The sequence below is a fragment of the Bufo gargarizans genome, chromosome 1 (genome assembly GCF_014858855.1).
Source record: "Bufo gargarizans isolate SCDJY-AF-19 chromosome 1, ASM1485885v1, whole genome shotgun sequence".
Lineage (NCBI taxonomy): Eukaryota > Metazoa > Chordata > Amphibia > Anura > Bufonidae > Bufo > Bufo gargarizans.
Window position 1 is genome coordinate 289,663,768 of NC_058080.1, and position 22,326 is coordinate 289,686,093.

At 43.1% G+C, this 22,326-nt stretch overlaps 1 protein-coding gene across 1 annotated transcript in view; it reads right to left on the reverse strand.

The window, feature by feature from the left end:
- Window positions 1–352: 352 nt before the first annotated feature.
- The window catches only part of PRAG1 (PEAK1 related, kinase-activating pseudokinase 1), a 40,173-nt gene continuing 18,199 nt past the window's right edge, over window positions 353–22,326 (reverse strand). The window contains exons 4-6 of the mRNA XM_044304536.1: window positions 12,755–12,930; window positions 7,728–8,467; window positions 353–3,275 (exon numbers count right to left, since the gene is read on the reverse strand). Coding sequence (XP_044160471.1) covers window positions 2,241–3,275; window positions 7,728–8,467; window positions 12,755–12,930 — 1,951 coding nt within the window. The 3' untranslated portion in view covers window positions 353–2,240. The remainder of the gene's footprint in view (window positions 3,276–7,727; window positions 8,468–12,754; window positions 12,931–22,326) is intronic.

The following is a 22,326-nucleotide window of genomic DNA, read 5'->3' on the forward strand; positions in this document are numbered from 1 at the left end:
TGCAATTTTTTATGTGGATTTCACTCTTTTCAAGGGTGAGATCTGTTAAATCTTCCAGATTAGGGGGGCAAAATACTTTGCTTGCCCCGGGTGCTGGTAACCCACGCTACGCCACTGTGCACCAATGCTGTTAATGGATGGATGTTCCCAAGCAACCGGCACTGTTTGATCACATGCTGCTTGGGGACATTTCAGTCATTGGCTGCAGTAGCGCATGTGACTCCATCCATTTATACATTCATACAAATTCATCAAAAGAACAGCTCTTGTATTCCATGCATGTGTCAGGTCTTTAAAAATCATGTACAGGGTATATACATAGGAAAAAAATAACACTAACAAATAAAAATAGTGCATTTTCAAAACTTGTTTATTTCCCAATATTATTTGAAAAATTAACACAAGGACATACAAAATATGAAATGTTTCATCTTCAGTATATGAAAATGTGATAAATGTGATTTGTAAACAGTATTTAAAATACACAAACATAAACTAACATTTGAAGCTAACAAACCATTGCACTGCAACGTGATTAGGCTCCCACAAAAATGCTTTAATGATAATTTTATAAAAATGTACACCTATAATACAGAATTGCTGACTTACAAAATAGCAACCTCTACCACTATCTCCTGTTATCCAAATAGGAGTTTTATGCAGCGATCTAGACTACTTTAGCCTTTATTTATATACATATTTAAGTTCAGTGTGGCACTTATGACATACAGCAGCCATTTATAGTTTATGTAGTTGATCTATACAGCCAGAATAAATTGTGTCAAGTATTTAAAGTAGTGGTAAGGATATACAGCAACTTAAACCCCAAACCATGAAACATGAAAGAAATTTGAATGCTGGTTTCATGACCATTGATGGAACAGAAATGGGATTAAAAGTCAGGATGCATAAAAAGTCACACACTCACCGATCCCCCACAGCTGCCTTTCTAATGCTTACAGACTCAACACAGAAAATAGTAGGAGATGCCCACTAAGCCAGTCTTTGGCTGAGGTGGGTCAAAGCTGCAGGCCATGATTGGCTGAGTAGGCATCCCCCGCATCTTCCGGTTTGTTAAATTGGGACCAGGAAACAGAGACCAGCAGGGACCTGGTAAGCTTTGGAACAACAGCAGTGGCAGAATGTAAGTATGGCTTCTCCTTAACTATTCTACACCTTTTCCAAATGTTTAGCACCAGCCAGCCACACTTGAAAGCCAGAGTTTGGCCCACAGCTATTTCTCCAGACTCCAGAAACTTGTTTACTTCAATGGAGAGAAGAGTTTACAAGTGACATTTCCTGTATGAACAAAGGTTCGGCCATGTTGGAATCATCATGCCAAAGCTTTGTGTCCCTCAAATGTCAACAGGCCTCCATAACCATTAAATTGTAGGCTAATCCTGATGAAATTGGAAAAAGTATCTGCATTGCAAGGCCTTTATAAACCTCTATTGCAGACTGAGCAGTTATGGAGACCATGGTCTTGTTTTAGTGCTCACTGCCATATTGTACTGATGCTATATTCAAGTACAGTTCAGAGTGCTTTGGAAATTATTCCCTTTATAATACATAAAGCAATGGCTAATATACATCAGGAACCATGTAAGGGAAAGTTTTAATTAATAAACATTTTCTTTTTACAAAAACTACAGATGGTTGGACCAAACATAATCAAGACAATTGTCAAGTAAGGGCATCTTTCACTAAATAATTAATCTTACAATGAACGAATATTTTCTGTGGCAAACATATTCGGCATGGAAAAAATTCTATTCACTTTTAAATTCATATTTATTTGAAACACAAAATACTCCGCTAATAAGTTGATAATTCACAGCATTATCTTATAGTTATATACAGTTAGGGACATTCATTAAATGTTTTACGCCACTATTGAGGTGTAAAAAAAAAAAGGCAAATTCTGGTATGCCATATTTGGACCATATTTTGACTTTTCACTTCTCTGGACACTTTTTAAGATTGCCAAGAAAGTAGGTGGAACTTAGCAGGAGTGGTGTGACCTCCCATTGTCCCACAGATTTAACACTAGCATACGTGACCAGTCAACCTGGAAGTTTACAGACAGGGATTCGAAGACCAGTGAAGAGAGACAGGGAGCCTTGGATTCTTCCACAGAGATACTGCAGGCTAAGATGGAATTTATATAAACTAAAAAGTTGTAAAACCCCTTTAAGACTCACACAGATCTTATTTTGCAGTTATGTATTACCTTGCATAGATCATGTGATGAGTTTGATAAGTTTTAGTGTTTTATAAAGGTAGCATGGATCTGCAGATGCCAAGTATTGGCAGCATAGCCAGTCCTCTAGAGAAATGTTATGTTCAGGCTCTAAAGCACGTTCTGCAAACTTCATCATAAGAAGTGCTCGCTTCATGTCAATCCAGTTCTGAAGAGCACAGTGTAATGCCTCTTCATGGCTAAATGGTTGATCTGTTAAGTCTTTTCTTGGACCCCACAGAAGACACTGAAGTATGCGCTTTGCTTCAGAAATCCGAATGCGTTTAATGGGATCAGCCTCCAAGAGTAAGTGGGCAAGATGTTGAAGGCCACGAGAATAAACTGATAAGTTACGGAGTGGCGGCAAGTCTTTCTGACTATATTCATGCTCATGAAGACTTGAACGGACCTCAAACGGGTTTCTTTGGTGGAGCAGTTCATAAATAAGGATCCCTGTCTGGAACTCATCAAACTTTTTGTACTGGGAGGCAGCCATGATTTCTGGTGCCAGTCTGGTCTTATCCCTCTTGAGTTTGGAATCCTCAGATCCAGGTCTCTGTTTGGCTTTAGAAAAATTGCTTACAATAAGTCTTGGAACATACTTTCCATCTTTAATCTTATCGGGTGTGGTCTGGCAGTGAACAAGTAGCAGGTTTTCCAAGCAAAGGTCTCGATGGATAATGGCATGTTCTTTTAAGTGCTCTAAGCCATTGCAGAGCTGTAATAGAAGTAGACAAACTTGTCGCTCATAAATCTCTGGCTGGGTTTCATGAGTGGATGCAGACTCCTTGACAAATTCTGCAGCTGTACTGTAAGGTACCTCTCGAGTTATAACCACCACACAATCTTCCTCAGAGGACAAGCCAACAGCCTGTGAGGTCTCATTTGTTGAACCTCCTTTTGATGTTCCAGAGGGATGTAGTAAACTTGAAGGAACACTGGCCAAAAAGTGGCCACAATCTTGCTGTATGTTGAAGTGGACAGGTAAAGAGAGATTGGAATAAAATGGAGTTTTGGGGTCTTCAGCTCTACATAACTGCAAATAAAAATAAATAAAAGATTCATGAGTAATGCATTTATATAGTGGTTGGTAATTTTGCAATCTCTTTACTAGTTAAATAATATTTTGTTATGAAGGGTGAAGTATACTGACAATCCACATTTGAATGAAAGTGTAAAATATTGGAAATATTGTTTTTCCCCTAGATCTGAGGACAAATAATTAATGTCTTAGAGATAACTCCAATCTCGGTCATTTAACCCCTCAGATACTGTTAGCGGAAGGGGGCTTCCTATTTCCTCTGACTGGACTCCCCATGGTAAAATCACTGGGTTCCAATCGATTGCTATGGCAGCTTGGCGCCTTTTGAGGGCTCCAGGCAGAGGTATAGATAAAAAAAATATGAGTGGTCCCCATAGGAAGAATCCAAGTTGGGCTCCCATGCACCAATCATAGTCCCTCCCACTACCTGTTCCTGGCCAGTATATACAGCAGTGTGCTGAAATATGGGGTGGTATAAGGTATACATTACAGCTCATACCTCACATATCAGTACACTGCTGTATATACCATATATCTTAACAGACTGCATCTAATTTACCTCATACCTCACATGGCAGTACACGGTTGTATATAATATATCCTATCTAACCTGGGAACTACACCATTCTTTGTGCAGTTCCTAGATGTGGTGGCATCATAACAGGTCCTTTAAATTTCTCCACTGATGATACTTTCACTATACTGGAGCTGGATAGTAAGGATTGTAATTAAGGAACGGGGCTTTTGGTTCACTGGATCTATCATACCTTGTACTTCTCACATTAGTAAACTGCTCTATATACTGTATGTGTGTATATATATATATATATATATATATATATATATATATATATACACACACACACACACACACATACACACACACACAGTATATAGAGCAGTGTACTGATGTGTGAGAAGTACAAGGTATAAAAGATGCAGTGTGCACAGATATATGTGGTCAATTATACATTATGGTCACTGTGTGTTAGGTACATGAGGCGATAGTGGTTATAACTGTCTGCAGTAATATAATAATAAATAAATAAATAAATAAATAAAGATAGGGAATGGGGTGCAAATCAAAAGAAAGGAGTAGGACCTCCTCTTACCACTCATCACAGGTCCTGGCAGATACTCCTCTCTAACCTGGAAACTACACCATTCTTTGTGCAGTTCCTTTAATAGGTGTACAGGACCTGTGATGACATCATAACAGGTGCTTTTAGCTTTGATGATACCTTCACTATACTAGAGCTAGATGGTAAGGAGTGTAATTAAGGAACGGGGCCTTTGGTTCACTGTGGGCCCCTTCTCCCAACGGGCCCCATACCAGTTGCGTGGTCTGCCTCTCTTGGCAGTACGCCACTGCTCCCAGGCCTACCACATAGTAAATTTCCTAATAAGTTTTTCCTGCAGCAGGACGTAATATGAAGCCAGTAAAAGTCCCCTAGCCTGCAACAGTTAAATAGTGCAGTGTATGGTATAAGCAATTAAATGATCACATGTTCAAGACAACTTGGGTAAGTAAAAATTACAGTTACATTTTTTTTAAATAGTTAAAATATATACATAAAAAAATATATAAATTAGATGTAACAAAATAAACAATTGATATCATCTGAACAGTTAAAATCTAAATCCAAAAATATGTATCCTGCACAGTGAATACCGTAAAAGGGAAAAAGTAAAAAATAAAATAGTCACCTTATCCTCTGCCAAAAATTTTATTTAAGAAAAAATTAACCAAAGGGTTGGATGTATCCCATTAAATACTATAGCTCGCACTACAAAACACAAGCCCTCATAGAGCTCTGTAGATGAAAATATAAAGAATGTATGGGTGCTTTGACAGACAGAGCCAGGCAGTGACAAAGCAGCAAGGGAGGGCTGGCCACAGAAAGGAACAGAGTTTTGGTGCAACAAGAGCAACGGTGACGTCCTCCTTGCCCCAAAGGCCTAAACTGCAAATTAATTAAAAAAAAGTATCATAACTCGGGAATGCAGTCTTGCGTCAACAAAAGTAATACAGCGTTTTTATCAGGTGACCCACTGCTATTTGTCTATGCAGTTTAATAGCTGGTGACAGATTCGCTTTAGAGAGATAACTAATGCTTAAATTCAGATTAGCCATTGTTACAGTGGCTTAAAACGAAGCCCTATTTTCAAGTTTTGTATGGGGCTATTTTAGGGCATTTATAGAGGTGTAAGGTGTCCTACTGTACCTATAAATGAAGTATCATTGTAGACATACAAAGGTTTTTCTGTGAGATTCTGTAATCCTTAAAGGGGAGTTATTTTTTTGTCCTTTGAAAGTTTCTAAATAATCAAATGTAACAGCTTTACCATGCACTTTATCTTCAGTTGCTGTTTTTACATGTGACCAGATCCTCTCCCTGCTCTAAAGATGCAGAAGCCTGAGTGCGCTGATCTGTGTCTGTACAGGAGATGTCACTGGTCTGGCCACGCCACCTGTACTGATATTATTGTGCTGGTCACGCCCCCCTGCACTGGCTGAGCTGCCCTCTGCTCTCTCCCTGGATTCTTAACCCCTTCAGCAGCACAAGGCTGAAGGTTTTACTGAGTAGCTGTAGGCAGTGAGGAGACAAATGCTGGGCACAGGATCTGACAGACTAGAGGAGTTCTGCAGAGCATTGCACAAGCACAGGTAGGGAGAAGATCCTGTGTGTAGTATCAGTATTGTCATTGTAAAGCTGGGACTTGTAGTCCTACACATATAATATGCTGCTGAGTATCCCAGCAGGCAGACATGTCACTCAGGGCAGCACTTGTATTCACTCCCTTAGCAGTGTCATTATACAGCTGGGACTTGTAGTCCTACACATATAACATGCTGCAGAGTCTCCCAGCAGGCAGACATGTCACTCAGGGCAGCTCTTGTATCCACTCCCTTAGCAGTGTCATTATACAGCTTGGACTTGTAGTCCTACACATATAATATGCTGCTGAGTATCCCAGCAGGCAGACATGTCACTCAGGGCAGCACTTGTATTCACTCCCTTAGCAGTGTCATTATACAGCTGGGACTTGTAGTCCTACACATATAACATGCTGCAGAGTCTCCCAGCAGGCAGACATGTCACTCAGGGCAGCTCTTGTATCCATTCCCTTAGCAGTGCAGGGGGAGGGGCAGAGATTGTTCTTATTGCAGGTAAACAAATGTACAGAAGAGAACCAGGGAAATGAGGAAATATATATATTTCTTTTTTTGCCTAAAACTTGGTTAGGGTACTTTCACACTAGCGGCAAGGAACTCTGGCAGGCTGTTCCGGCGGGTGAACAGCCTGTCGGATCCGTTCTGCCGCTAGTGCATGGGTGCCCCCGGACTACCGCTCCGGCCCGATGAACTATAATGGGGGCGGGCCTGAGTTCCAGCGGCAGCACAGCCTGCCGGAGTTCCTTGCCGCTAGTGTGAAACTAGCTTTAGCTTAGTTATATTTTGCATTTACAGTGCTATATATTTTTTTTTTTCTTCAGAAATCGGACAACCCCTTTAAACAGCATCTGTTATTAGGATCAACCCTGGTAGGGTTGACCCTGATGAGTAAAACAATACTTGTTATTCCTGAGATATCACTTTTTAGTGATCATTAAATTCAGTCTTCTGTGCACCAAGGGGCGAGTCAGAGCACCAGAGCTTCTGCTCCCTGCCCCTCTTGCCAGTCGCAGGTCCCCTTAATTGACGGGGCCAAAATTTACCAAGGCTGGGGCTACATTACAAACTTGGTGGTGACACCCGTTGCGTGACCAAGAATCACTGTGTAACACTGCAGCCATTGAACTGAATGAAGTTGCAGTGCTATTCACAAGATGTTGTCACCGCAACCCCAGAATCACAAAAAAGTGCTGGATTTTTTGTGATCCCATTCAGTTTAATGACTACAGTGTTATACTGCGATCCTTGGTCGCAAGACTGCTGTGTTTCCCCAGCCTAAAATTATTTAGTAAATCAGAAATGTCAGGAGTGGTGACAAGCCCTCTTTAAATGCAAGCTTGTTTGGTAAGTATTAAAGGGGTTGTGCGCCTTTGGGGGGAAAAGGGTTGGAAACCTCCTCTCTTGGGCAGGTTTGCAAAAGGGAAACCTACTTACTTGCTTCCCAACACTCGTTCCCCGCTTCTTCTCTCCCCCTCCTTGGTGGCAGCCAATAGCTGGCCATTGCGCTGACCTACTCTTCTTGTGTTACGTGAGCATCCATCTGACATGATGCAAGGGCAGCCATGTCAAAACAACGTTTACATCCTGGAAGCACAGCGGCCGATGCTGGGGAGAGAAGGAGCAGGGGAGCCAACACTGGGAAGCAAAGTAAGTATGCTTCCCTTGGCAGGGGTTGGCCACAACCTCTTTAATACTAAAATGATTCTTTCTAGACAATAGATAGTTACAGTTGGGGTATATGAACTTTAATAATAAAAAAAAAAAATTACCTTCACAGCATAATTATTAAGAGCATCCTTGGCACAAGTGGCACAGTAATAAACTGCATCCCCGGCATTGCAGCATGGTTTGTTGCTTGTCAGCTTGAAGAGTGACCAGTTATTTTCATTAAAACGCAGTTCCTTCTTTTGGTCCCGCATAAAATAATCCTCACATTTGTTCATTAAACGTCTTGTAGATTGTGCATAAAGCCCACTTAGTTTGGCATACATTCCTTCTTTGCTGTCTATGTTGCTAAGAAGGTGGTGGAGCTGTAGACTTGAGGCAGAAGATGTTTGACTAGAAACACTTAGCTGTGACATTGACATGGCTGGTGTTCCTCGGCTCTGAAGACAATTTCTGCTCCTAACCTCATTTCTGTGGCCAGTGCCTCTACAGCAGATTTCCAGCGACTCAGAAGATGAAAACATGGCATGCCTGTCCATGGGACTTAAAGGATGGCTGTGGAGTGTGGATTCTTCTCCACAAACATTGTTTTCTGACTGACTAAGATTATGCTTTGGACTATTTGGATTGACTCCAGTTCTTGATGGGAAAGCCCGACCCCAGGCAGAGTTATCTGGTGCTGAGATAGCCCTGTTCATCGACTTCTTTACAGGCAATGGAGGCGGCTGTCCAAGTCCATTCTGAGCTTCCATTCCAGAGTCCACAGAGAAGGAAACTTGGGCAAAATGCTTCTTCTCAATACCAGAAGAAAGACTTGGAGAAGTGATGGCTTCACATGACTGACCTATAAAACAATGACTTGAGCTTAAGAACTTGATATTAAAGTAGACTGTGTTATATTTTACATATATTTATGCAAACTATAATATTAAACACTTTACATGGATGGAACATTGACACTCTATTTTTATAGATTTTCTGGTAAACGTATTGACATATTCTAATTTGTATTTCACTATAATTGCACAGTTTCTGTGAGCCTTATCTGTGTAATAAATTGTAAACCTGCTGCAAACAGAGTTTTGTGCCAATAGGGCATTTCAAGTTTGTTTGCGTTGCTCAGGTAGGAGGAATAAAGCACATTCCAAGGCTGCCTTGTGACAAGAGGCTCATTGCAATCGGATTATAAATGGAGACAGGGAGTGGCAACTTACTGAACACTGATCTGGAAAGCTTATTTTAAGTACATATTCAGAGTAGAGGGCAGATGTTGCAATAGCCTTAAAGGAGGATCTAAAAAAGCAATGCAAACCCTTTGCATAAACTTAACCAAGATAGCTTTCCAAGGTGCCCAGCTTTATCCAAGCTCCTGAGAAACAACCAAGACAGCTTTCCAAGGTGCCCAGCTTAATCCAAGCTTCTGAGAAACAACCTAATGTCATGTTGACCTACTTGAACAAGTGAGCAAAATAATTCCGCATGAAAATACTCATTCAATACTCACATGGCAAATGGATGAACAAGCTACATGCAAATATCCAGCAAGTCCATAACACCAAAATACTAGAGGATCTGCTGCTTCCTATAACTATGGTGGATGCAAGTTAATAACTTGGTCAAACTGCTGCAGCCACTGATGATCCAACTTAATTTCATGTTCAATAATGTTACCAATTCCATATTGTAATGCTTGCTCCAAAGACATAAAAAAGTCAGAGTAAGTCCAGGCATATCTGCATTCACATGGCCACCAGACATTTGCACAGGCTGTGGTAACAGGAGATCAGGTGGACTTTGCTCCTTTTGCAAGAGTTATGCAGATATCTTAAAAGGAAGGAGGTTTATAGACGCCCTTACTCTCTACAGAAACTAAATGAGCTGCATGTAAATGGGAAGAAATATACTGTGTGTAGAAATGTCATCTGATGTAGATCACTATGTAGTTCCCAATCACTATTACTCCAGACTTGAATATCCAGTGGTTATTTGATATCTTAATATCATTATTAAAACAAAATTTGGTAGATTAATTAAATGGGTTGGGTCCTGAAAAACATCTATCACTTATTCACAGAATAGGTGATAAATGTATAGTGGCTGGGGGTATGACTGTAGGGGTGCCCGTCAATTCTGAGAACGTGTTCGTGTCCCTAATTTGAATGGAGTGGAGGTCATGCATGCAGACTACTGCTCCATTCACCCTCTATAGCAGGAATGGCCAACCTGTGGCTCTCCAGCTATTGCAAAACTACAACTCCCAGCATGCCCAGTCTGCCTACAGCTATCAGTCTAGAGAAGGGCATGGTGGAAGTTGTAGTTTTACAACAGCTGGAGAGCCGCAGGTTGGCCAGCCCTGCTCTATAGGACTACAGGACCCCATTATTGTGATCAATGGGGGACCTCCAATGATTATACATTCATCACCTATGCTGTGGATGTTTTTCAAGGGCCAACCCCTTAATATGTAATTTTATAATTTCTCCAAATCCCTCTATATAAAAATGGTTGCCGAACTATAGTTGTGTCTATAGTTTAAACCAGTGTTTTCCAATCAATTTGGTAATGGCTTCCCTAGAAAATAGCAGAGGTCACTTTAAAGTAGGCATTAAAAATAAATTTCAGCCTGCTCAAAGATACTTGGCAAAATAGTAAGATCTAAACAAGAATTTTCAAATGCTTCAACAAGCCTCTTTAAAAAGGTTCTCTGAGAATAGTCATAAGGGCCATCATCAACCTGTCCAAGAAAGTATGTAGGACAGGTTGCATCCCTTCCGAGAGGGAAAGTATAGGGGGGGTGGGCCCATGCTTTACAACCACTATGCTCTGGAGACCCGCTGCATGTATAGGTCTCCCGGTTTCCATCACTCTGCTCAACCCGACGGCATATGGCACACATGTATAACATCACTTTTATCTAATTGTAGAGCAGAAAATCTGCTATACAATAGGTAGCAACGATGCAATCCCATGTACAATATGCAGACATGACTGAGCAGCCTGACAGGAACGGGTAGGTAGATTGCACTACTCCTCCCCATTCCTGTCAGCTGCTCAGCCATGATGGCATATGGCAAACATGATCACATCATTACTATCTAGCATAGAGTGCAGTTCCTGCTCCACAATAGAAAGTGATGGAGCGACTGTGCATGAGGTACATGAGGTATCCAGTCAGACTGAGTATCCAGGCACTGGAGCAGTTTACTGAGGCCTCTGCTACACAGATAAAAGTTTTGATTGGTATGGATATGGGTGTAGACACCAAGACTGATGACTGGGCTGAACAAAGCCATGTACAGGCCCAGTCTATGGTTCATGCACCGCTATATTAGAATAAGCTGAATGAAGTTGATCAAAGATGGTCAGCACTTGGATGCTGTATAATAAAAATTTCTGACAAGACTGTCTGACCCCTATGAGCACTGGGCCCCTTCAGCTCCTGTCAACTTGTCAGTCCTATCGTCAAAATCATTTTTGTTGTAATGCTTTTCTTTATGGTGAAAGGATATATTATGTGTTAGCTAGCACAAGGATTAAATAAAGTAGATACACAAAAAGCACTTCAAAGAGATCTCTAGGAATTTCTCAGCAAGGGCCTTCTTCTGCATTTTGACCTTGCTCTTCTGCCAACAAGATTGCTTATAATTTGCATGCTCCATTAAGTACAAGTATTTCCAATTTTAACCATTTACTCAGCTCACAGACTAATTTTCTAATACACACATCTGTATGTATCTATCTAAAGCTTTCCTGAACTTCATTCTTCGATAAATATACTGTAGGTTGCTTCGAACAAACATACTAAGAAAATGTTCATGTGCCCCATTAGGATGTGTGGACACCACAGAGGTAGCCACTGGCAAAAAGCAACACTGGCGAATCTGGCCATGCATGTATTACATTTCTTGAACCAAGACTGACAAATGTCTGGTCAGAAAGTTTCCCGACGACGATAACAACTTATGGCCAGGCGTTAGAGAACTTGGAACTGCGAAGATCTGCTAATCGTTTGGCCAACTTCTGTTGAAAGATAGGTTGTCTTCAGGAGTCATGGGGGCTAAAAAATTGGAGGGTGTCATTAAATGTGTCCGAGTAAAGGTAAGTGGTCCATGTGCCAAATTTATGAAAGCATCACGCGGTGCTTGTTAAATTTGGTGCAGTAGCACATTAACATTCTGCTGTAGATCCCCTCCCCCCTCCATAGCTATGGCAGGTCAAGAGTGGAGTCAGCTTGCAAATAATTTTTGTGACTTTACAAACAGGAACGGTGGCGTAAGATCTGACAGGTAGAGTAAGGCTCGTTTCGCACTGCAGTTAGAATTCAGGCAGAGAACAGCCGGTAACCAGAACAATAGTTTTTGTCTAACCAAATTCTGGTAGTGGCCGGATTTTCGCTGGACCACATAGTCAATGGGGCTAGCAGGCATTCTGGTAACATTCAGCAATGCTGGATACAGAGAATTCTGGCAGGCTGTTCTCTAGCAGATCTCATAACGCCAGTGTGAAAGAAACCTTATTTGTTCTTCTTTTCAGCTTGAGCCAGAAGGTTGTCCGCTTCCTCCTGAAACCGGACAACCTATTACCGGTATCTTTTGTCTTAAGGGGTACTGCACTCTGTTTAAACTGATGATCTATCCTCTGGATAGATCATCAGCTTCTGATCGACGGGGGTCCGATACCCTGGACCTCCGCCAATCAGCTGTTTGAGAAGGCAGCGGCGCTCCAGCAGTGCCGTGGCCTTCTCGCCGTTTACCGCTGGCCCAGTTATGTCACGACTAGTTTCACTGGCCTGGGCGGGGCTAAGCTCTATTCAAGTGAACGAAGTTTAGTCGCGCAAAGGCCAGTGATATTAGTCGTGACGTCACTGGGCCAGCGGTAAACAGCTGGAGCACCGCTGCCTTCTCAAACAGCTGATCGGCGGGGGTCCCAGGTGTCGGACCCCCGCCGGTCAGATGCTGATGATCTATCCAGAGGATAGATCATCAGTTTAAACAAAGTGTAGAACCCCATTAATACTATAGTTTTATTTGCACGATACAACTTGCAACTCTAAATAAAATACAAAATTATAAAAAGTACAATATATCTAAAAATAAATAAAGACAAATGAGCTTCAGCCATGTCAAATTACCTCCTTCACTACACGTCCGGGAGTCCAAACTGTCCATAGAACCAGTACTGAAGCTGACGTTAATGTTCACATTTGAGGTACTGACATTTGTTGCCTTAAATGACTCTCCGAGACTTTCCACTGATCCAAGACTCACATTCTCCAGTTCACAGCTATTCTTGTTCATTTTCAAAAGCCTTGGACAAGATCAAACACAAAAATGCTCATGAGTGACCTTTTTATAACACTTTCCTAGTACTTGTTTGTGTGTAAAACATCAATCATAAATATCTTGGTGTAAAGTTTTGATGTTATTTTTGTGGTCGAATTTTTTTTATTAACTCTAATAGTAAAAAAAATACCATAAAATATGCAAATTATAAAGCTACCAGAACAGGATGTACAAATTGACACTTCATGTTGTCTGTCCTAAACAGATGAATTGGAGAGAAGTAAAACAGGTTTTTCTTTCCACAAAAATGCACTTTTGAAATGAAGCAGAACGGATCTGTATTGTATTGCAAACGCAAGCAAACACTAGAGTTTCTGTAATTACACAATGGTGTATAGTGCACCTACATCGGGACAGGCAGACACACTGATCCGGATAGCTACTCGGCAGAAAAACAATCCAGTCCTGGTCCGATTAGGCTGGGTTCACATTTGCATCCTCAATTCCGGCAGTCTGTTCCATTGGTGGAATTCACTGTATCCGACGTACATGGCAGCACTTGGCTGGACAAAAAAAATAAATAAATGCTATGTGCTGCATTTTTTGGCCACCCAAAAGCTGGCATATATGCCAGTAAGCGGCCAGATCTTTCTGGATATCCTTTTACAGTGTATGGGGATCCGGCGGTACGTGGTGGTATCCAACTGTTCTGGATACAGTAAACTCCTGCAGTCTGTTCCTCCACCGCAGATGTGAACCCAGCCTTAGGCTCCATTCACACGTCCACAACGTGTTTTGCGGCTCCACGGAGCCGCAGATCCGCAAAACACGGACAGCGGCAATGTGTGTTCCGCATTTTGCGGACCGCACATTGCTGGAACTATAGAATATGCCTATTCTTCTCCGCAATTGTGGACAAGAATAGGACATTTTCTTTTTTTTTCGGGAACGGAATTGCGGACCCCGAAGTGCGGGTCCTCAATTCCGTGTCCGGGCAGCATATCGTGCTGCCCCATAGGAATGAATGGGTCCGCAATTCCGTTCCGCAAATTACGGAACGAAATTGCGGACGTGTGAATGGAGCCTTAGAATAAGTGTTATTTACACCCCTTATAGCTGACCATGAAGCTTGGGAATTTTTGGACGTAAGAAGAACTGCATGCGATTTTACAGCTGCAATATCAACTAATGGATTTTCAACAGAGGAAGCCACAATCATTACCTGCACAACAATGGTGGCTGGTAACATGTGCACTTTATAAAAACACTTGCATGTTTTCTGAAACTGTTTTTCCGATGACACAAAAATACATAAAAAACATCTTGTGTAAACACAGACTAAAGGGTTGTTCAGGATAAATAGATAAAAAAATCAGCTTTTTCATATAAATAATTGTTACTTAACCATATTAATAATTTTTGTTAATGTCAATGGCTTGGTATAGATACTATAAAATGGAGAATTATTGTTTTGTGGTTATATGGAACGATCCAAGTCTAAGGACAACAGGCTTTAAGTACGGGTAAGAAATTTTATATTCACATATTTGTATTAATGTATTTTCAACTGACTTTCTTGAAGGTCTTATGAATGAGCAGTCCCACCAAATATGTCTCATATCTCCACAATATTTTTTACAACGCTATGAGAAGTACTACGGATGATGTATTTTTCTTAGAATCCTTTTTCACATATAGTGCCACTCTTTTTCATGGGCCATGTCCAGTATTGCAGCTCAGCCCTATTAACGTAAAGGAGTTTTCCGAGCCTTTTATACTTAGGACCATCCTCTGGATAGGTCATCAGTATCTGACGACTGGTGTGGGTCCAACACCCGGGACACCCACTGATCAGCTGTTCGAGAAGGCAGTGGCGCTCACAGTAGCACCGTGGCCTTCTCCAGCTTTTCACGGTCCGTGTGACGTCACGTTCATCAGTCAAATGACTAAGGCGCAGCTCAGCCTCATTGAAGTGAACAGGGCCGAGCTGCTATACCAAGAATGTACAGCGGCCATGGGTGTCGGACCCTCACCGATCAGACACAGATAACAAATCCAGAGGTCATCAGTATAAAAGTCTTGGAAAAACCCTTTAAATTAGCTAGCTAAAGCCCATGAAAAGTATAGTGCTATTGCTGAAAAAAAACAAAAACACCTTGTAGCTTAACTGGTAAAATGGTCATCTATGTGGTTTTTCCTCTGTATCCTCTACGCATTAGCCATTAACTGCAACGCTAAAATTCATATTAATGTAGAACTGGATCCCCAATCTGGGACTAAGAAGACAATATGTGTCGCGGCTTTATTAATGAGTTACATACCCCTGCTATACATGGATGGTGACTAAAATCAAGCATAAAAACTAGAGGAGCGGAAATACTCAAAATACTGTACATACATATGCACACTGTCTCAACAAGTATTCGCACAGATTTTTATCATAGATTCACTCAATGCAATCCCTGGGCTTGGCTAATCATGTACATATTTCTGGGTGATTAGACTTGGAACCGGTACAAAACAAGAAGATAAAAGCTAGGATCTCTGCAGAAATATGTGGAGAGGCAACCTTGTCCTGGCATAATTAACAGGAATGTTTCTGAAAGAAGACATTGTGATGGTGAATGTTTGTTCTCCTTGGAACATTAACAATCATTAACCTCATTCTTCTCCTTTCTGGATTTTCATGTGCTGCATTGGAATGCACCAGAATGCGGTCTCGTTGTCTCCTTCTTATGCTTTTAACACTTTTTTTAAGCTGTGACCGAACAGCAGTCACAATATTGGAAGGTTCAGGGCTACAGAATGGAATGTGACTAGGCCACACCCCAGGTCCTCGTCATGGAGGCACAGTCCACATAGAAGGTAGCAGCAGGTCATTGGGAGACTGTCTCTGGATTGAAGGACACCAGGAATTCTTTGCATAATGGCCAGCCCCCTCCTCAGCTACTGGGAATTAGAAAACAAATGCCATGTAAGGCTTTGATGTCTTCTGGAACAAAAACACAGCCTTAACCCGATGACTGGAACAGGTTCTGCCTTTGATAAACGTTATTCAGTCGATGCCAGGAAAAAGTGTGTACAAGAACATACCATCTCCATAGCAGCCCAACACGTCTTAAAATGAATCATATGATTGATTACATTCAAACGCAAGGAAAACTGATGCTTTATCATCTGCACAAATTCTTCGAAACTATTTCTTAGGCTACATATGAATGTGAAAAAACGTCAATTTAAGGGCATTTGTCAAATTTGTACCTGACCTGTTGCATGTATCCTTGGCAGCTGAAGACATCTGTGTTAGGGCCCTTGCACACGACCGTATGCCCTCAGAGACATATGGTCTGTGAGCGGGCCATATGTCCCGGAGCGGCAGCGATCGTGCGCACAGGAGTACACAGCATCACATTGATGATGTGCATGTCGGGCCGCCCGCGGGACTATTGTCTTATGACTATTGTCCTATGATCTTATGAGTCTGGGACAATAGTCCCGCGGGCGGCCCGACGTGCACAGCATCAATGTAATCTATGATGCTGTGTACTCCTGTGCGCACGATCGATGCCGCTCCGGGACATATGGCCCGCTCATCACAGACCGCATGTCTCGGAGGGCATACGGTCGTGTGCAAGGGCCTAAGTCCCATGTTCATATGTGCCGGCATTGCCGAGAACAATGATGTTTTAATATATGCAAATGACCTTTAGGAGCAATGGGGGTGTTGCCATTACTCCTAGAGGCTCTGCTCTCTCTAACTGCTGCATCCTCTCCACTTTGCAGGCGTAATGACATTTTCAAATCTTCATTTTTTATTTTTTTCAGCAATGCGGACACATATTAACATGAGACCAACACAGATGCCTTCAGCTGCCAAGTGCACATGTAACAGATAAGCCAGTTTCATAGGCACAAATCTGCTGACAGTTGCCCTTAAAAATGGTTAAATGTTTAATTTTTAACAATAATGGAGTTTATCAAAAATGGCCATTAAAATGTCCCCCCTTTCTGGCTCATTCAAACAGCCGTATGCTGTCTGCAAAAATGCGGATCCGTTTTTTTACGGATTAGATGCTGTCCCATTCACTTCTATGGGGCCCTTTTTCTTCCATTGCACGGCTCACCCCCAAAAATTAAACCTGTCCTAAATCAGGACATGGCCCTATTGAAGTCTATGGATCAGCAATAAAACAGAATGCAATGTTTTTTTGGCGGAAATGCTGAACTGTCCACAAAAAAACGGATCTGCATTTTTGCGGACAGCATACGGCCGTCTGAATGAGCCCTTAATTGTATGGGGGCTGTCTATCTGCGAAAAACGGAAGAAAGCCAGACGTTAATCAGGGGCCATTAAAAAAAAACGGCTGTGTAAACAGACCCATAGGGGTAGAAATTGTGTAAAAGAAAACTGGCTTAGTTGCTCATAGCAACCAATCAGATTACACCTTTCATTTGTCAGAGCTCCTTTGGAAAATGAAAGGTGGAATCTGATTGGTTGCTTTAAGCAACTTAGCCATTTTCCTTGATTTTACTCACTTATAAAGCGCTGTCATATTCTGCAGCTCTTTTCAGATATTATCATCACCTGCTGTCTCCAATAGGGCTCACAATCTAAGTTCCCTATCAGTATGTAATTGGAGTGTGAGAGGAAACCAGAGTCCCCGGAGGAAACCCACATATAAACTCCATGTAGATGTTGTCCTTGGTCCGATTCAAGCCTAGGACCCCAGCGTTGCAAGATACCCGTGCTAACCACTGAGCCACTGTACTTCCTTTACACCACTTTGGCCCTGCCCTGCCACCTACCTATTACCGCTATATGATGCTTAGTACAGCTACACATTATATAATTTGGACAATGATGTGCAGTTCCGGCGACGGTGCTACACGGAACAGCTGATCGGTGGGTGTGCGAGGTGACAGAACCCTGCCGATTAGCCAGTGATGGCTGATCCTGAGGACAGGCCTTCACTTAAAAAAGGCTGAACAGACCCTTTAAGTGTGATTTCATGTGGAATACAATTATGAACTAAAACTGTCATGTTGGGAGAGGAGGCAGGTCCTCTAAGTCAATTCAAGATGGGGTGGGAAAAAACAAAATCATTCATATAGCAACACTAAGTTCTTCTCAATGATTCACTCAAGTGAGCTAGGGGAGCACCCAGGAATTTTGGCTAGGGGGGGTCCGAAAGGCAAAAAAATGTGGCATGTGTAGTGTGCTGTGCTAATTCAATTTTTCAAAGCCCCCTTTATATTTAAAACTGCAGGGACGGGGGGGTGTAGCGTGTTGCGCTGATTCTTTTACTTGGTGATTCTAAAAGCTCCGCAGGAAAAGAACAATGGCCCCGAACAATTTTTTTTGCCCCGCCCATTATTAAAAGCCCCTCCTACATATAATAGGCCACTCCCAACAAACACTGTACAGCTGACATTCTATAGTTGCGGCCTGTCTCTACACATCATACTGAGAGGGGGAGGCTGTCCTGGCTGCACTGCCTGCCTCACATTATACAATAGACAGCCGGCTGCAGCCAGGAAGCTCCTCCGCTCTCCTCCCTCCCCCGATCCTGCTCAAGGCCTGTGGTTCCCCCCACCATCTGCCTGCTGCCCCCTTTGGCTGTCCTCACCCAGCTCTGAATCCTCCTTCTGCAAATGGCAGGGGGAGGAGCCGGAGCATCTCCTCTCCTACATAGCGCCCCCTACCTCTTACATCCAGTGATGTCACCTTTGTTGTAGACGTTCTCTTTCCTCATCTTCTCCATTCAGACCAGACCGCCATGATGATTTTTCAGCCATCTCCCGTCTCTGCAGAGATTAACAAACAGATATTAGTTTCCCACATTTCCACATCTTCTGAACCCCCTTTCCTGCCACCCCCAATACTGTGCCCGCTGTGCCCCCAATACTATACTGCTGAAACAGTCCCCCTGGAAATACTACTACCACACAGATAGTGCCCGCTGTGCCCCCAATACTATACTGCAGAAACAGTCCCCCTGGAAATACTGCTACCACACAGATAGTGCCCCAATACTGTGCCCGCTGTGCCCCCAATACTATACCGCAGAAACAGCCCCCCTGGAAATACTGCTACCACACAGATAGTGCCCCCTTCAACAATTATTGCCACACAGTGCTCTAAAAAAATAACTGCGCCCAGACACTAATAGTATAAAGATAATGTCCCCCAAAAATGATTGTACCCCCGCTTAGTACCCGCTGTTGAGCTAATGTCCCCATAATGTATGCCAGTATAAAATACCCCTATATAGTGCCCCAGTAAATGCCCTCATAGTGCTCCTCTCCCCTTCCCCATAGTGTCGCCCATAATATGCCAGTAAAAAATGCCCCTTCTAAGTGCCACCATATGCCCCAATAGTGCTCCTTTCCCCCATAGTGCCTACCATAATGTGCCAGTAAAAAAAATGCCCCCTTAGTGCCACCAGATGCAATAATGCCCCCATAATGTGCCAATAAGAATAAAGAACCCTTTAGAGCCCCCACTTCCCCTTAGTGCCCCTAAATAATGCCCTTATAGTGCCACCAGATGCCCCATAGTGCCATTCTCCCCTATAGTGCCCCCCATAATGTGTAAAAAAAAAAAAAAGCCCCTTTAGAGCCCCCATATTGCTCCTCTCTTCCCCATGGTGCCCCCCAAATAATGCCCCCATAGTGCCGTTCTCCCCTTTACTGCCCCCATAGTGCCGTTCTCCCCTTTACTGCCCCCCATAGTGCCGTTCTCCCCTTTACTGCCCCCCATAGTGCCGTTCTCCCCTTTACTGCCCCCCATAGTGCCGTTCTCCCCTTTACTGCCCCCCATAGTGCCGTTCTCCCCTTTACTGCCCCCATAGTGCCGTTCTCCCCTTTAGTGCCCCCATAGTGCCGTTCTCCCCTTTAGTGCCCCCATAGTGCCGTTCTCCCCTTTAGTGCCCCCATAGTGCCGTTCTCCCCTTTAGTGCCCCCATAGTGCAGTTCTCCCCTTTTATAGTGCCCCCTATAGTGCAGTTCTCCCCTTTTATAGTGCCCCCCCATAGTGCAGTTCTCCCCTTTTATAGTGCCCCCCATAGTGCAGTTCTCCCCTTTTATAGTGCCCCCCATAGTGCAGTTCTCCCCTTTTATAGTGCCCCCCATAGTGCCAGCTCCCCCCCTCAAAAAAATAAATAAAAAATACACCGATACTTACCAGCAGCGATGCGATGCAGCCTCTTCCGGCCCGTGTCCCTGCTGTGTGCTGCCCGGCTCAGGCAGCGCGATGATGACGTCATTGCGCCGCCAGAGCCGGCCTCTGATAGGCTGCAGGCATTAGTGCCTGCGGCCTATCAGAAGAACAGGGGAGGGACACACCTCTCCCTCCCCTGCCGCAGCACAGATATGGAGATGAGCGCTTCCACAATGGAAGCGCTCATCTCCTACTGCCCCCCCCCTTCGCCGCCGCCGCTACAATTACATCCAGGGCCGCGCCGCCTGTGGTGATCGGCGGTGCGGCCCTGAAGGATTAAAAAAAATTTTTTTGCCTGGTTGTTCTAGGGGGGGTCCAGACCCGCTGGACCCCCCCTGTAGGTGCGCCAGTGGGTGGGGGGGCACTGGGTCTGTCGAGAAGAGCGTTCACTCCATTAAGTCTCTTATGTATACATATCTTGTATGCTTATTACTTATATCTTTGTATGCCAATATTGGCTGGTTCAGTAGTACAACCTGCCGTGAAACTCCAAAAAGTTAAAATTTTTGTGCAGCTGGTGCTTACACAAAAAGCTCACTTTTATTGCCGCTTTTCTGGCACACAAGGGTTGATTAGTTGATACCCCCTATATATCCTTTGTTCTGTGCCAGGAACCTAGAATTGACCACCTCAGACACAAGTGAGAGATGATCTCGTACAGAGAGAACAGACAAGTAGAATTTGAAGGACTTATCACCATCTTGTCTGCAAGGAATGTGAGAAACAGAGATATCGTTCACAGTCTTGTGTTGACCTAACCTAACAGACAACCTTTTGTGTGTCCAGAGTCAAGGATCCCATTCATCTTATGGCACAGGTCAGTGACAGGAGCTATCAAGTCACACACTTGTCCATGGTATGTAGTTAGAAAGTCATCTTACTGCACAATAGCTTTAAGGAATGTTGTGATGACTGCTGGGAGGAGGGTGATGATAATTGCTATCAGACAAAAGTCACTTATTCCACCATTAAGATGAAGTGACCACTTTCCTCATACACAACATTAGAGACTAAAGGGCCTTTTACACGGGCCGAGAATCCTGCAGATGATCGCTAACGAGCGTTCATACAATCTCTCATTGCCAATTATCTGGCGGTGTAAATGTACCGCCGATTACTTGATAAACAAGCGAGACACTCATTCATCGGGTAGTAGATCATTTGTGCAGTCACAATTATTGCAGCAGATTGTGTGGTGTAATCAGTCTACTGCCGGGTAAAAACAATGAGTCCTTATGGGGAAGAGTGATCTCTCCTCCCCATACTGTGAAGGAGATTGCTGCATGTAAATGCTACTGTCGGTAAGAAAGCGTTCCTTCCTGACAATCTGCTGCTGTATCATCCCGTGTAAAGGGACCTGTAACCGTGTGATGAACTTATAGTGGAAAGGAAAGTTGCAGCTTGATTATGAATACCCGTGTTATATTACTGGTATTAGAATCTGACTAAACATTCTACTACATAAAGTGTAACGCCCAAGACAGATAGTATTTAAAGGGGCTTTTCAGTTTGCATCAAGATCCTTTAAAATAATAATTTATGAAGGTAGTTGTAATTTTGTAATATATTTCTTTTTACCTTGCCCCTATCTTCAGTTCTGGGCTATGGTGACATGACCATGTCCGTGCAGCTCTTATTTCCCGTGATGTCATGTCCATGGGTGTGCCAAAGCAGCAACAGATGCAGTGATAGGGGAGTGTCTATGTAACTAGCTGGGTGGGAGGAGCTATAAGGGTACTTTCACACTCGCGTTGCTGGATTCCGGCAGGCAGTTCCGTCGCTCCGGATCCAGAAATCTGTATGCAAATGGATCCCATTTGTAGACCGATCTGGATGCGGATCCGTCTCACAAATTCATTGCAATACCGGATCTGTCTAAAAACAGATCCGGTATTTATTATGTTTACATTTTTAAAGGTCTGCGCATGCATTAGGATAAAACTGATCAGTTTTTTTCTGGTATTGAGCCCCGAGGACAGAACTCAATACCAGAAAACTTTAACGCAAGTGTGAAAGTTCCCTAAACTAGCTGGATGTTGTTAGAGGCGGTGCTGGAGGTGTGGCAGAGAACGGAGAAGTGCATCATGGGTTTGGTTGGACACAGCAACAGGAAGTGCTACATACAGGATGGAAACAAACCTGAGTGATTTGTCTACATGGTGAAAATGGGTAAGGAGAGTCCAAATAGAAAAAAAAAATGGG